This window comes from Rhipicephalus microplus, chromosome 3, assembly GCF_043290135.1.
Source record: "Rhipicephalus microplus isolate Deutch F79 chromosome 3, USDA_Rmic, whole genome shotgun sequence".
Lineage (NCBI taxonomy): Eukaryota > Metazoa > Arthropoda > Arachnida > Ixodida > Ixodidae > Rhipicephalus > Rhipicephalus microplus.
Genome location: NC_134702.1, coordinates 32,795,624 through 32,811,485, shown reverse-complemented (window position 1 = coordinate 32,811,485; position 15,862 = coordinate 32,795,624). Strand labels below are relative to the sequence as shown.

General features: G+C 45.3%; 1 protein-coding gene across 6 annotated transcripts in view; it reads left to right on the top strand.

Annotated features, from left to right (window-relative positions):
• Positions 1-15,862, top strand: part of LOC119176890 (uncharacterized) — a 326,865-nt gene that overhangs the window by 283,864 nt on the left and 27,139 nt on the right. For 3 of the 6 annotated variants that reach the window (XM_075889211.1, XM_075889210.1, XM_075889208.1), the window contains exons 21-24: positions 2,099-2,199; positions 4,581-4,649; positions 5,017-5,034; positions 12,983-13,146. In XM_075889211.1, the coding sequence (XP_075745326.1) occupies positions 2,099-2,199; positions 4,581-4,649; positions 5,017-5,034; positions 12,983-13,146 (352 nt within the window). The remainder of the gene's footprint in view (positions 1-2,098; positions 2,200-4,580; positions 4,650-5,016; positions 5,035-12,982; positions 13,147-15,862) is intronic. The other 3 variants (XM_037428242.2, XM_037428235.2, XM_075889209.1) reach the window with 1 other exon arrangement.

Here is a 15,862-nt window from a genome sequence, read left to right as displayed (position 1 = left end):
CAATTTTTTCTTAATCGTGCTATTAGTTGTATAACGAGTTCTGTTTTTATTATTGCCCTTTAATTCCAATTCTTGAATTTTAACCTACTTTATGTTCTTGGTCTGGAATTGCCTTTGTGTATCCTTGTTCGACCCCCCCCCCCCTATGTAATACCTCGTCAGGGGCCCTTAAGAAAAAATAAATGATGATGATTATGATGATGATTATGATGATGATGATGATGATGGCTGCAGAATAAAATGGGAAGTGGGGAGAGAAGAAAAGAGCTTACGCGTGGTGGATGTCAATACGTTAATTGCACGATAAACATTTCCGTGAATATTTTACAAGTCAGGAAACACAAACCTTTCTTTTTTTTGGTTTACACAAACGGGTACAAATAATGTGAATTTAGATTAGTGAAACCATCAAACTTACGACGTATTTCAATTAGTTTCTATCAGCGCAAAACATGGGGCGTATGGATGATGCGCCGGAGGCTCTTTCCGATAATTTATGCTAGCTTCCCACGTGGCCAGCCCCCGAAATTCGCGAGATAATGCACATTCGCGCCTGAAGCGTTGTCCTACGTGTGTGATTTTTTCCTAATACATCTTCGTTTGTTTTTTCTGCTTTCTTTACTGAAGCCCCTTTTGAATATTCATACTGCTGCGTGATGATTTTTCTTCGTGGAAAGAACGTATACTAGTCGATTTATTGATCCCTATTTAGTTTGTTTCGTTTTGTTGATTAACTTGTTGTTTTTTTGTTTTTTTAAGAAGACAAGCTGTTGCCATTAGTGTTGAGAGAGTCGCAGCGACGTCTGAAGATCGCGACACGTGGGAAGGTTTTTACTTCTAACGAGGCCTGGGTTTAAACTTCCTAGCTTTAGCTAAACCATGTCGACGTCGCGAACGATCTTAGACAGCTATTTCTTTTTTGTTCCCGAAAACTTATGCAACATTCTAGATTCCATAAGTAGTACTCATGTTGAAAGCTAGGATAAGTTGCTTTCACCTTATGTGCTGCACAGTTTGCATTAATTAGGCGCCAGGCGAATGCAGTTCTTTATAGCGTTCACGTATTCACTCGATAAAATACGCTGCCACGTTCGCCCACGTGCCTATACTTTTTATGCAAAGCCTTTATAGATAGCTTACGAGTTTCAGATAGAAGGGGCGGGAGAGGGGGATGGGGGGCTTCGTACGAGAAAAAAAGTAGAAGCGGCGGCACCTTTAAACAAATGCAGCCCTCGAACTTGCATCGGTCGCATGCGTAATTGTTGGCACCATTTTTTTTTAAGATAGCTGATGCTATCTCGATAGTGGGCCTGTCGGCGGTAAGCTCTTTCCGATGTGGCGATCTGATATTGACTTGTCATTTCACGTTGACAAGTTTCATTATTGCTTGGATGCGAACCCATGACCATTATTGTTGCTTGTAACAATGAACTGTAGTTGTGTCAAGCACTTAAACGCAGGTCCCATTCCCGTTATTGAGAAAAGAAACAAATATTAGAAGGCGGCATTCCGCGATGTGATGGTTGCAAAGAAAGAAGGAAAAAAAAAAGTTAGTGCAGCTATAGCACTAGCGACGCGAGGCTGGAACCAACAGTGGAGCTGGGCGGCCTTCCGAATTTCTCTTCGTTTTCCTCTTTTTTGTCTGTTTTGTCTCTTCTTTGTTGCTCTCTTTCTTTGTATTTCTTTCTCACTTTCCCTCTTTTTATATCTAGCCTGTTCGATTGCTCTATTCCTTGATCTTTACATTCTGAAAAAAAAAAGAAGTTCTTTGACTCTTATTTTATACACGCGACAGTGACACGTGTTGTACGCCCTTTAGCGAGGCAGCCGACTCTCTCTATGGCAGTCGTTGATCGACTCTCTTTTGGAAGCTAGTGCGTCCCATTACTCTCGATGTACTACACGTGGCTCGCAAACGACCACTCGAATGTACCGTTGAACAGCTGCACTGTTTAAAGAAGAAACTAAAACTTGTACTTGAGGCCCCCTACCCGCCAACTTTCCTTTGCACCCATTTTCCTAACTAGACAAGAACTTATGAAGTTTTTCGACATTGTTTTATGTGAACTTGCTTCTTTTCTTTTCTTTGTAAACGCAGCAAGTGATGGAGCAGATCGACGAGAAGTACCTCAAGCCACTACTTCAGCACAAGTCGGCTCAGGACAGTCTGACGAGGGTCTACACCAAGGTGGTTCTAGCGTAAGTTTAGATCCGGCCTTTCTTCATATTGTCACAAAGGTGATATAAGGTGATAGATGTTCAGGGCACGATGTAGTCGTGAAGTGATGCGATATCTTCGAACAGTGAACTTCACTGGAGTCCACGTTTCGTCAAGAGTACTTATCCAGCTTCCGCCGAAGATGAGAGAAAACAAAGAATGGTAATGAAAGGCCGGGACGAAAACAAGTGCTCTTCCCGAACATCGGCCGCGGCGTTGTTCTCTTCTGGACGTTTTTAAAGACGATAGTCCTTCTTGGGGACTTTTGGCGCAAAAATTTTGATCTGTCTGTCTGTTCATTTCTCTGTTTGTCCACCCTTAACGGTGCCGGGCACTTTAAACGGCACCAGTGGCTATCTCGAACGGCCGACCCTATCCGCAGTGCCCACCAATGTTACTCAAAGATTCAGCGTTCATACTTGTGCGATTGTCAATTAGAAAGCAATTATCGCGCATATCTGAGGCACCATAACAACACGTATATATTCTGCATTTGCGTCTTTTACTAGAAAAGGCATACATAAGTAATTCTAAGGACCGTAGCGTTTATCACGCTGCGCTGACCATGCAACGCTTGCACGAAAAGGGAAGTGTTTCCAACGCTTTGCTAAGATGACGTGTGGTGGCACCTACCCGTCGGCTTGCGTTCTACACCTTATCACCTCCGAGATGGGTGCGCAAACCCGTCTCAGATTTGCGCGTTTTGTGTTACAAGATAACTGCCAGATAGCGCTCATGTCTCACGTGTGACGTGACGTGGTGCGCTCGTTCGCCTCCGCTGCACGCTCGAGGCACTCTAACGCAGTGCCTCCAGAATACCATTCACCGATTTTCTTGCGCAGAACATCGAATAAACGTTTCGTTCACTCTCTCCACACGCAAGACTATCGTCTTTCGACGACATTTGCAGATTAACGTGCAGATACGGGGCCATTTTTTTCATTGCTATAACTTAAAGATGCTCTCTTTAATTGAAGATCTGCAAGGCAAAGTATGGTTTTGCAAAGGATAAAAAAAAGTTGACTTGTACTTAGCGTTTGTGATCTGCAAGGCAAAGTATGGTTTTGCAAAGGATAAAAAAAAGTTGACTTGTACTTAGCGTTTGTGACGACACTGATTGACTTTTTTTTTTGAGACGCGAGCAAACACAGTCAAGAGAACCCTTTATTAGTGCTCGTTTGCTGGCTACAAGGTGGTGGGTTCGATCCCCGCTGCGGCGGTCGGATTCCAAGGGAGGCAAAATGCTGCAGGCCCGTGTGGCGTGTGATGTCAGCACACGTTAAAGAAAACAAGATGGTGAAAATTTTCGGTGCCTTCCACTAATGGTGGAAATTTTCGGTGCCCTCCACTACGCCATGCTTCTCATAATCGTATAGATTTTTTTTTTTCGTCACACAGAACCTAACGCATAAAGAACGAACTGTTTATAGAAAGACTTCGCATCTTATTACTCCGGCCATGATTATTCTAAAAAAATCATATATATGCTCGTCAGCAAAAGGTAAAAGAGCCACGTTATACAAAGAGTGTTAGCGTAACATCTACTTTGCGAAACCACGATACAATTATGAGGCATGTCTTAGTGGAGCACTCTGGAAATTTCGACTATCTGGTGTGTCCTTTTATTCGCACTAACATCGCACAATACACGGGCTTCTAACGTAAAGCCTTCGTCGATATGCGATCACCGCGGCCGAAATCGAACCCGCAACCTTCGAATCAGCAGCTGAGTACCGTAACCGTTACACCGCCGCGGCGAGATACTCTTCAAAAAATGGAGTTTCAGAATACCGTTTGCAAGCGCTGCGGGCGTAGCTAGCGCCATATGAGTTTTAGAATAGCGTTTGCCCTACTGCGATCCGCAACGCACGATCGCAGCGACACCGTAGCCTCGAAACCAGCGCTTGCGGGCCACATGCGGGCCGCCGCCATCACCACACGCAATTTCGATTTTTTTTTTTTTTTTTTGCGTGCGGTCCGCGAACGCAGACTCGCGTTACGACGCATGCGCAGTAGCAGCGACCGCACGTTGAATAGCGCACCGCACCGCAAGGGCTCGCGGTGCGCTATTCTAAAACTCCCTAATAAGACGGGAGGGAAAGAAAGATAATGGTTTTAGAAAAGCAAGGGAAGAATAGAAATTAGTTACAGTAAACTGAGTAATATGGATCTTCATCCTGACTTATGCGTTGGATTTTATATAAATTACGCCTGAGGGGTTGCTTGGTTCTATGGCTGCCTTTATGGGTTATTCATTACGTATATAGGTCTGACTGCTCACCTTTTGAGAAGTTGTCAATTCCGTTTGAAATAAGCGGCTGGCCAGTCGAACGGACGTTTATCTGGAATGTGCATACTGCAGGGACCACTACGCCCACTTGTACGGCCCTGCGGCAGCTCTGGAGGAAAATATACCTCTGAACATACAGCAGTAAGTAGTCTGCGCTATTGCCTGACCTTTGATCTTGTCATCTTGCATGAAACATGTGATAATCAGCCCGCCCGTCTTACCTTCCCTTTCTTTCTCTCTCTCTTTATATTGCTGTGTGTATATAAGTATGCATTCATAAGTTATTTTTGGGGGGACCAGTGAATAATAAGTCATAAGAAGTGCAGGCTCACGTTCAAAAGAAAAAAAAACATTCGACGTTTCGGCCGGTGTCCGGTCTTTCTGATTTTTGGAGACTTGTCCGTGGTTGGTCGAATTTTTTTAGTGCTCAAGTTCTTACCTCAGTGAAATGTATGGAGAATGCTCAAAGAATGTTTAATGACGTAACTTTCTTTGTTTGTTCCCCCAGTTGCTCAGATATGGGAAGGTGAGTACCCAGCCTCAAGCGGGACGACATGCGCACCTTTTTTTTTTTTTTGTATGAAATCACCCGTGCAAGCCGCCGATAAAAATCGCTTCACATACACTCTCTATGCTCTACACAGTACTCAGTCGTGCTTCCGATTCACGTCGCAAATCTCAAGGCATTTTCGTTGTGGTTGCTGTTGTTGTCACTTGCTTCCTCTACTCACTCTCTCACGCCAGCACTCTAGACAATTCCTACACCCTAAAGGCGTCTAGTTTTTTTTTTCGTTAGTTTTTTTACGTATAGCTCAAGTCAGTCTATACAAATTTTACTCTCCATGGCACCGACCATCAACTATGCGTACTATATGGGGAACTCTAGTTTTTTTTCGTTCGTTTTTTTTTTACGTATAGCTCAAGTCAGTCTATACAAATTTTACTCTCCATGGCACCGACCATCAACTATGCGTACTATATGGGGAACTCTAGTTTTTTTTCGTTCGTTTTTTTTTTACGTATAGCTCAAGTCAGTCTATACAAATTTTATTCTCCATGGCACCGACCATCAACTATGCATACTATATGGGGAAAGTAGCCGCTCGGCCGAAAACTCAGATGTAGTTGGGACCACTGGGCGAATGTCAAGGTATCCGTAAGAATTTTGCCCGTGATGCGTTAAAGCTTATCTACGCGTCGTCCGTCTTGGCTGTTATAACCTTGCCAAGAGAATTTTTGAAAAACGAGAACAGTTATCGGCGTCAGCTATTTGTGTCCAGTGGACACGTTTACGTAGTGAACACAACTGGAACTGGTGGAGTTAGTGTTGCACTTACGCCTTTGTATATTTTTTGTCCATTCTCTGACAACTAATATGCTAGAGAAGAGGGGTATCTAGCGATAGGCAGTGCCAACATTTGTATATATTTAGTTCGTTCTCTGACAACTATTATGCAAGAGAAGAGGGGTATCTAGCGATAGGCAGTGCCAACATTTGTATATTTTAGTTCGTTCTCTGAGAACTATTATGCAAGAGAAGAGGGGTATCTAGCGCCAGGCAGTGCCAACATCCTCTCCTTGCATACATAATTAAAGAGGGAAAAAAAACGGTTTGATCTTACCGCTGGTGGACGAGGGCTTTGTCATGCGGCAAACTAGCAGCCTTTAGGCGCCTATACTCAAGCATTCAGCACTCGTGTTAACGCCTTCCCTGCGTGGTCTTTTGCAGTGCGCGTTGTAAATACACGAATACACCCGAGATGTTCATCGAATCGTAATCGCAGAAGGTCATTTAATGTTTGCGCGTGTCGTCCACCGAACTTGAGACAGCTCATTCGGGGTTTGAGTACATTTCTTTTATGTGTCGTGTTGCCGCGTGTGAAGCAAATAACTATACAATTAGAACAGATACACGGAATATTGCATACGCGACATTACGTGCGACACCACCAATATGCGACACCATATTGCTGTGCGCATGAGATTCGAATACTGCTGTCAAATTTTCATGCATAGCGATGTTAAGCAATAACATCGCGTAGAATGTTCCGCATTGCCAAATGACCGAATGTCCGAACAACGTAATAGAAGGACACTATACAATCTGCCTGCCACCACTCCTTGAATATATTGTGTGCGTTTCAGGTTTTCTATGGTCGTGTGAGTCACGAAGGCGTCGGGACCTCTTGAAGGTTTAAATATCTTTAATGACCTTGTCTAAAAAAACACATTTTTAGAAAACTTGAATCAGTCACAGTAATCAACAACTTCTTTTGCTGCAGGTCACGTTGGGTTGTGCTTTGACCAGTTATACTCACAGCCATTGGCGTATAGCCCTGAAAAAACGAGGGGGGGGGGGGGGTAGTTGAGCTACCCACCGACATTATTCAGTTTTACAAGTGTATGCAAAAGGTATACATGCAAACACATGTATACATGTGTATGCACGCATACATAAAAGTAGCCCCGTCGCGGTGGTCTAGTGGCTAAGGTACTCGGCTGCTGACCCGCAGGTCGCGGGTTCGAATCCCGGCTGCGGCGGCTGCATTTCCGATAGAGGCGGAAATGGTGTAGGCCCGTGTGCTCAGATTTGGGTGCACGTTAAAGAACCCCAGGTGGACGAAACTTCCGGACTGCGGTACAAGCGCGTCAACGGTGACTGCGGTACAAGCACGTCATGCTTGCCGTTTGCAAGTTCGCCGCTGCGCCGTGCGAGGGCGCTTGCGCGCGTTGCTCGCAAAATTCTTCCTTGTGGTAACAAACAGGCTACTCGCCGCACCCGAGCACGATCCCGAGTGAAGCATGCGCGAAGAAAGCACGAACGCGCGCATACATTGGGCTCCAAGCGATCTCAGTGGCATGCGACGGCGAGAACCAAGTAAGCGACGTGCTGCACGCAACTAGCCAGGAATGGTTTGTTCGACGTGGCGGTACCGCTCTTCTGTGGAACCACAGTAGAACCACAGTGGAACGGCGTGTGTTTACCTCGAACCGTAGTTGAATTCACTCATGAGCAAACGGGCGTCGTTTAACACGCGAAAAGGCCGAGCCTGTCAGAGGAGGGGTTGTTCGCACTTTTGAAAAAAAAACTACACAGAAAAAAAAGGTTTGACTGCAAAGAGGATGTTTTTATGAGTGACGCTGCCTGCCGACAAGATGCCACGCGAAGTCTCCTTTCGACATCATACTTCGTCCGCGTCGTCCTCTTACTAGACACCTTTATGCGTGCTCAAAGTATACGACTTTCATCCAGAAAAAAAAAACTAAACTACCAACGTATTCAACGCTTATAGGGAAACCATTCTCAAACCTCAACTCGTTCCCGCCTTCCATCCTCGCTTCTAAGGCGCACTTTTCTCACTCGAAGAAGGTGCGACTGATTCTATGCTGTTAATCGGCTTAGTGAGCAGGCACCTAGCAACTTAGTAGGCTCACTAGCAAAGCAAGTTAGGCTCGCCAAATGATATTCGATGCGCATGCATGAGCTCTTGAAGACTGTATAGTCTCGATGCTACAAAATATATCCTTCGCATATAGTGGCTTTTGAAGGCACTGTGTGAAAGATGCAATTTATCGAGGACTTTACATATATCCGAAAGAGCTTGCACGAACACATGCGTCCGTGGCTCGCACCAGCAGTTTGAATGGCATAAAGCCGATTCGACAGTTTTCATATCGACTTGGTCGTGTGCAAAGCGTTATTGTACAAGCGCGAGTTCCTGTACCCTGTACAGATGCGCCCAGATCTCGTCGCGACTCGTCATTAGGTCTAGAAAGCATAGTGAACTAGCCGGGAAGTCACTGAGTGCTCGTTGAAGAATTCAGTGATTCGTGGCAGATTCATGCTATGTTCTGTACCTCTCCTTAAGCATTCAGGGATTCCTGGCAGATTTATGCCACATTCTGTACCTGCCTAACCATTCAGTGATTCCTGGTAGATTCATGCTACGTTCTCTACCTCTCCTTAAGCATTCAGTGATCCCTGGCAGACTCATATGCCACGTTCTGTACCTGCTTAAGCATTCGGTGATTCTGGCAGATTCATGCCACGTTTGTGCCTACCTAAGCATTCAGTGGTTCCTGGCAGATTCATGCCACGTTCTTTACCCGCCTAAGCCAGATTGCGGGTTTAAAAAGATACAAGAGAGAGTATGTGTGGCAAATTTTGTTCAAAGTACGTTTCTATTTTTTGCTCTTTCTTTCTTTTTTTGTAAATATGGCATTTTCGTTGTTATTATTCTTGTTTTTTTTTCATAGTTCACATTCGTGTACAAACCCTGGTGGCTACATAGTCCAATAGCTACGATTGCACTCGCACTGACCACGCACGCATCTTGTCGCTTCGCATACGTGCACCACCTCAAGCGTGCTCTGCTTAATCCTGCGCGAGCGAAGCGTGTTGGCTAAGCCTTACTCGGCATACTCAGCCATGCGTCTCTCATAATGACATCACGGCTTTGGGACGTAAAACCGAACATATTATTATTATTACACGCTCAGCCGTGCTCACATGTCCGACATGTGTTTACAACTCGACACGCTCAGCGTCCCTCAACCCGATCCAGCGGTATTTGCACGATTCCAACAGACACGGGATGCCGATTGGACATGTTTCTGTCGGTTTCACGCGAACAGTATTTATTTATTTATTTATTTATTTATTTATTTATTTATTTATTTAGCAATACTGCCAATCTCATCAGAGATTATGGCAGGGAGGGCATATGAAATGGAATATTTGCACAAAGTCATAATGATGGAAAACAAAAGAAAAAGCCGGAATTACAACATGGTACACAAATAACATATTATACATTGCCGATATAAGAACACAGAATCAAACAATTTTAGTAATAGCAATGAAAGAGTACCCTGTTACTCCTTATGGTGAGTTCTGACTTGTCACATGTATAACTCTCTTTAAATATTCACATCAACTCTCTTTTCGGGTCAGTTGCGCCTCCCAAGACTCTCTGAAAAAATTTTATCGATCTCGAGGTAACGTGTATCTTTGAAGGGTGTTTATAGGCGCGAATTCAGAACTATATATATATATATATATATATATATATATATATATATATATATATATATATATATATATATATATATATATATATATATATATATATATATATATATAAAGGGAAAGAAGTGTATACCTAGAGGCTCGTTTTTCCGTGTTTTAACACAATATTAATGAGATATAACAGACAGTAATGCCAAGAAATGTACACGGAGAAGTTATTAGAACCAATGGAATGTAAATAAGAAGAAAGAAAAGTGGATGAAAAAAACGGCTGGTTATTTTTTCATCCACTTTTCTTTCTTCTTATTTACATTCCATTGGTTCTAATAACTTCTCCGTGTACATTCCTTGGCATTACTGTCTGTTATATCTCATTATATATATATATATATATATATATATATATATATATATATATATATATGGTGGTGGTGGAGTGGCCGTAGCGTTGCAGTACTCAAGTAGACCTTCCGTGAGCAGTGTTGCGTTTGGCGGGCCACCCTTTTGCCCCGGCCGCCAAAACGGAAGAAAGGCAGCCGCCTCATTTTGGGGAGATAGGAGCAGCGCCAAGACGCCCTGCTGTTTCCATGTGCTGGGCGCTGCGTGGCTGAAAATACTCTACCGAGCGCCGCTGTCCTTCGGGTCCGCGCAGAAATGCGACACGTGGGGTCTTTTAGTGTGGCAGGTTGGGCTAGTTGGTATGGCATGACGATAGTTATAGCACGAGACCAAAACGATGACACAGAGACAAGAAGGACACGAAAGACACGAGCGCTAACTTCCAACTCTTACAAGAGTTGGAAGTTAGCGCACGAGACCAAAACGACGACACAGAGACAAGAAGGACACGTACAAGAGTTGTAAGTTAGCGCTCGTGTCTTTCGTCTCCTTCTTGTCTCTATGTCGTCGTTTTGGTCTCGTGCTATAACTATCGTCTTTTAGTGCCCTGTTAAAAGCCACAACGCCGAGCTTCCGCCGATTACGGACTACCACGCTGTGCGTCTCTGACTGATGAGCCGCCGACGCTCAAATCAGTACCAGATGTCCAGGTGTGGCCCCCTCGGAGGCGCCTAGGCCGCGACCGCCGTTCGACAAAGCTTGGGTGGTCGGCGCGAGCGGCGAGATGACAAACACGTTTCACCCCGCTCGCTGAAAGCAAGATTCGTCGGAGGCGATAGTTATAGCGCCAGAACCAGAATGACGACACTGAGACAAGAAGGACACGAGCGATAAGTTCCAACTGATAGCGCGAAAATATATAGAGGAGACAGTAAACCATGTGACAAAAGCCATATGGCACAAAGAGCAAAACACAAAGGAGGGAAAAAAACAAAAGCACAGTAAAAGGCAAGGAAACGTCTATAAGGAAACGAAACAGAAAAGTAAAGGTAATATAACTACTTGCGCGCACCAAAACCTTCGAGGAACCTTAGTTCCTTCTCGGACAAAGACACGGAGGGCTTGCTAACGCAAGACACCTGTTTGCGTGCCATCTGCGCGGCCTCGACGATGACTTGGGTGCGATCATCCTTGTGCTTGTACAGCGTCGTTGTGTCCTTGAAAAGGGGAACACAATTGCACTCAGTGCAGTGCTGAGCAAGAAAACCATCTTTCCCGTTTCTAACATTGTTAGCGTGTTCTCTCAGCCGATCTTCAGACGCCTTCCGGTCGTTCCGACATAACAAGCGCCGCATGAAATCGGGCTCCTATAGATAACTTCCCGGGAGCAGGCCGCATACCTGTTTCTATGTTGAACTCTGCATTCCGTTGATGACTGCATTTTCAGGGGGTTTGTAGATTTGGTGAGGCTGATTAATTTGAATGGTGCAGAGAACAGGACACGAACTCCAACTCGTTTTCCGATTTTCTTGAGCCTGTGTGATATCTGGTGTTTGTATGGAATCACGGCTATCCTTTCGCGCTCTGTATCCGTGTTTCTCAGATCCTGTCGCTGCCTCTGCTCAGCGTTATTGGTCCACAGGATAGTCTCAGCAACGGAAGCGATAAACGCCTCAGGGAAACCCAAAGCCTTAAGCCGGGAAACTTGGGCTTTGAAGCTCGCAGAGATGTTGCGGACGCACGACCTATTTAAGGCATTCTCAAGACAGGTTCGTGCTATGCCTCACTTAACTAACTTGCTGTGAGCAGAAGAAAAAAAGTAAAGGTTTCTGCGCACGTGGTTCATAACACCAACATATGTGCTGTGAGCGAAAAAACAGTCCTAAATCCAAAAAGCATAACTTGTCATTCTCGGGCATTTCATGTGTTAACACAAGAGGTCTAATCTTCAAACATACCTATCGTTTGAGCCGCAATCCAGTGGAACATAGAAGGGTTACAATTTAGAAGAACCAAGAAATCATCCACGTATCTGAATACTTTCACGGCATGTGAGCCCTCTAAATTTTTCTGCCGTTTATTGCCCATTTTGCCAATTACATTTCATTTCATTTTATTACCTTAAAGACCCCATTGAAGACCCCATTGAATAGTGGATCACTGAGTAGAGGTGCTATGCATGAGCCGATTGAAACACCTTTTTTCAGCAGATAAATGCAATCATTCCATTGAATGAAAGTAGAAGTAAGGTACAGCAAAACCAGGTCAAGAAAATCTCGCGCACTGATGCCAGTTTTTAATTGGAAGTTCAATTTCCCGAAGACTTCTAAGTTATCCCTTATACATTCTAATACCTCATCGTGAGGCACTGTGTAGTATAGGTCCTTTATGTCAATTGAAAAACCGAAAACATTAGATTGATTTGACTGTTTGAAAAATTCTATCAATGCCTGCGAGTTTTTGATCACTAATGGGTCATCAATCTTTAGACACTTTAGATGGGTCTGAATAAACAAGGCGAGTTGCTTTTACCACGTTCCACTTTACGACTTTATGTGTTTGGGCAGAAAAAAACATGCTGATCTTATTTTTGTCACTTTTGCTAATATGCTGTGCTAACTGTTTCAACTCTAGTTTACGACACATTTCCTTGGCTTGCGTTTTTACTCTATCTAGACGAATGTCGGTACAACATTTGAAAACAGAGCCAATAGCTGTGACCGCCTTTTCTAGGTACAAGCAATTAGGAAGAAACGCGAAACCACGCTCCTTATCTGACGGCACGACACAAAGTCCATTGTCTCTCAGAAACTTGGTCGTCTTCCGCAACGGAAGGCTGGTGCTGGTAGGTTTACCCCGTAGGTGCACGTCGACGCCTTTCGAGATGCATCTCTCCAAGTCCCCTGGTGAGGCGCGGCCAGAACAGAGCGCACCATTGAAAGAAGCTCGGGTGCGGACCTCTCTTGGTCGACGGCGAACTTCTCGCCCTAGGGTCCGAAGTTATACCTTTTTTGTCTTATTCTTTCTTTCAGCGTTAAGGAGTTGACAGCGTGTATAGCGTGCTTTTCTTTTGAACCCCCAAAAGTGAGTCGCGCCTCTCCGGCAGGTCCTTCGACGAAGGCATGCTGGATGCCCTGACGGAGGAGCGCATCCAAGAGGAAGTCGTGGCGGACGAGGAAGAGGAGAACGCCGACGACGAAGACCGTGGCCTGCTCTTCCACGCGAACACAGACCGCAAGCCCTCCATCGCTCCAGTACAGAACCAGATAGGTGCGGTGGTATCCGAACCTTTCTTTTTCTTTTTTTCGGAACCACAGCGTATAGTTGTGGAACTGACGTGGTACGAGCACAAAGCTTTATAGTTGCGACTGAATACTTGCTGAACTGTTCAGTGCGTAGACGAGTACGAGCAGTGGTTATGTTGCGCGGCTGCTGATTGGTCGCGGGTTCGATCCCGGTGGCGGCGGTCACATTGTAATGGAGGCTAAGTGTTAGAGGCCCGCGTACCGTGCGATTTCAGTGGACGTTAAAGAACGCCATATGGCCGAAATTTACGGAGTCGTATACAGTTACGGCGTTTTTCATGTTGATATCGTGGTTTTCGGACAAAAAAAAAAAAAGATATGTCGTAGGCGTGCGCTTGTCATGCTCAGCCAGCCCTTGGTTTCGCGCTTGCACAATTTGCCTTTTATACTTTCGCTGGCCTCGTTAGTTTTCGCAACCTTGCAATTCATTTTTTCTTTTTTTGTTATTTTGAATTTCGACAGCTATACGTCTTGATCAAGAAAGACGTCTTGTAGAGGTTATTATTAGGCTTTACGTATCTCGAAAGGTCGATTTTTTTTTTCTCATTGCAACATTTGGTTCATGGCTTACACTCTAAAAAAAAGAGCGAGTAAGAAGGGTGTCTTTTTGTCACACAACAATAATCGTCATCTATATTGCGTTCCATTCTTGCGCTATCGCCCCGCGCCCGGTTGTCACACCTGTCCCGTTTATTAGGGAGGCGATCGCCGGGCTAATTCCAAGAGCCGAAGTATCGGCCCCCCGAACCGCACCACGAAAGCGTGGACAATTTAGAAGTGGTCCTTATTGGTGCGCCAGCGGACGCCGGCTGTGGCCCAAAGAACAAGACAGAGCCGAGAGATGATAAACAAACAAAATTATATTCTCATTAACGGCAGATCAAAAACAATACACACGTATGCACACTCCACAATAGTTACATACAATACGTCACCAAACAGACAATGTACTACACAGTACAATCAACCACACTTGAAACAACGGACACAGACAACAATACGCACTACGATGCAGTCACATGCATTGAACAACCAAGACACTTAAGGACTAAAGAGATAGAAAACCTATTCAGTCCAAAGTCCTTGGAACAAAAGTCTGAATGATACTCTTCCGAGAATCACTCACTCAAAGTCCAGCGTTGTTGTCGTTCCGCAGCTCTCTGGAGTTTCTCTTCCAGGAAACCTCCCGTCTTCAATTGGCCACTCTTCAAACTTCAACTTCTTCGCCGGAACCCGTCGGCTTCACACACGCAGCTGTTGCCCGCGTCTTCGCTCGATAGCGGTAAACCCACGCTCTTGCCTGTAGCTCGAGCCGTCCCTACGGACCACAAACTTCGCCGACTACACGGCGGAATTCCTACGCGCTCTGGCGTTAACTTCCGTCACCACCTGCTTTCTCGTCTCGGCCGCTCGATTAAATACCTTCCGCGCCACTTTCCAGAATTTTCTCGTCCTTTCGTCGGCGCGATACGCAGCGAAGGCTGGAGAGAGGCGAGACGGTTTGTCAGCCCTCCGCGTCGGGTGACTCAGCTCGGCGTAGCCACGCCTCCTTCGTTCTGGAAATTTCTAGCGCTTGCCCGGCCGCCGCTGTGGGGTGAGGAGGTTCGTCTGCGAAGCCGTGCTTCTGCGGGGAGAGCGCGCGCCCGGGAGCCTTGGATGTTTGCTTTCCTTTTTTTTTTCTTTTTACCTTGCGGCGTTTCTACCGCCCGTTGTCGCAAGGATTTGGCGGCGCGCTCTCTTTTTAGCGCTCGTTCTGTGACACTGCCCCCCACTTTAAGAATATTATCTCATAATATTCAAAACCACACAAACGAGCGCGAAAGTCACCACACACTCTCACAGACTGTAACACCATCAGTCGCTCATAACACTTCACATTCACAATAGATCACGCAATACAATCTTACATTGTAGTTCAATTCCACAACACATGAAATATAGCCACAGGTACATGCCTACAACACTTCATCACGCATTCCAAACAATACAAACGTACAAAGTTCTGTCGATACAACAATTATACAACACTTTACATCACATCATCGCACAGAACACTGACTCGCTCTACACTGGATAACACAATAACAACACAGCCTATTGCATTCGCTACTGTCAGACCCTTCCAAAACATTCAAACTCGGCTAAGATAGTCGGCACCAACGTTCTCGCTTCCCTTGATGTGCTCGACTCGGAACTGATACTCCTGCAGAAGCAAGCTCCACCTCAACACTCTGCTGTTGAGCTGTTTAGCCTGTTTTATGTATTGGAGAGGCTGGTGGTCAGTTTGGACCAAGAAAGGAACTCCGTAGAGATAAGTATTAAACTTCTGTATCCCCCACACCAGGGCTAGACATTCTCTTTCGATGGTGCTGTAGGATGATTCCCGGGGAAGTAGTTTGCGACTGGCGTATGCTATGGGATGGAGGGTCCCTTCGTGTGACTGCAAGAGCACAGCCCCAAGGCTGGTGTCGGAAGCGTCGGTGCGGAGAATGAATTCCTTGGTTAAGTCTGGAAGGCGGAGCACGGGAGGGTTCGAGATACATTCCTTGAGTTTCGCAAATGCTTTCTCGTGTGTCGTCGTCCATTTTACTAAGTTGCTTTCACCCTTCTTGATCAGTTCTGTGAGAGGGGCGCTGATCTCGGCATAATTTGGAATGAACTCCCGGTAATAGCTGGTCAAC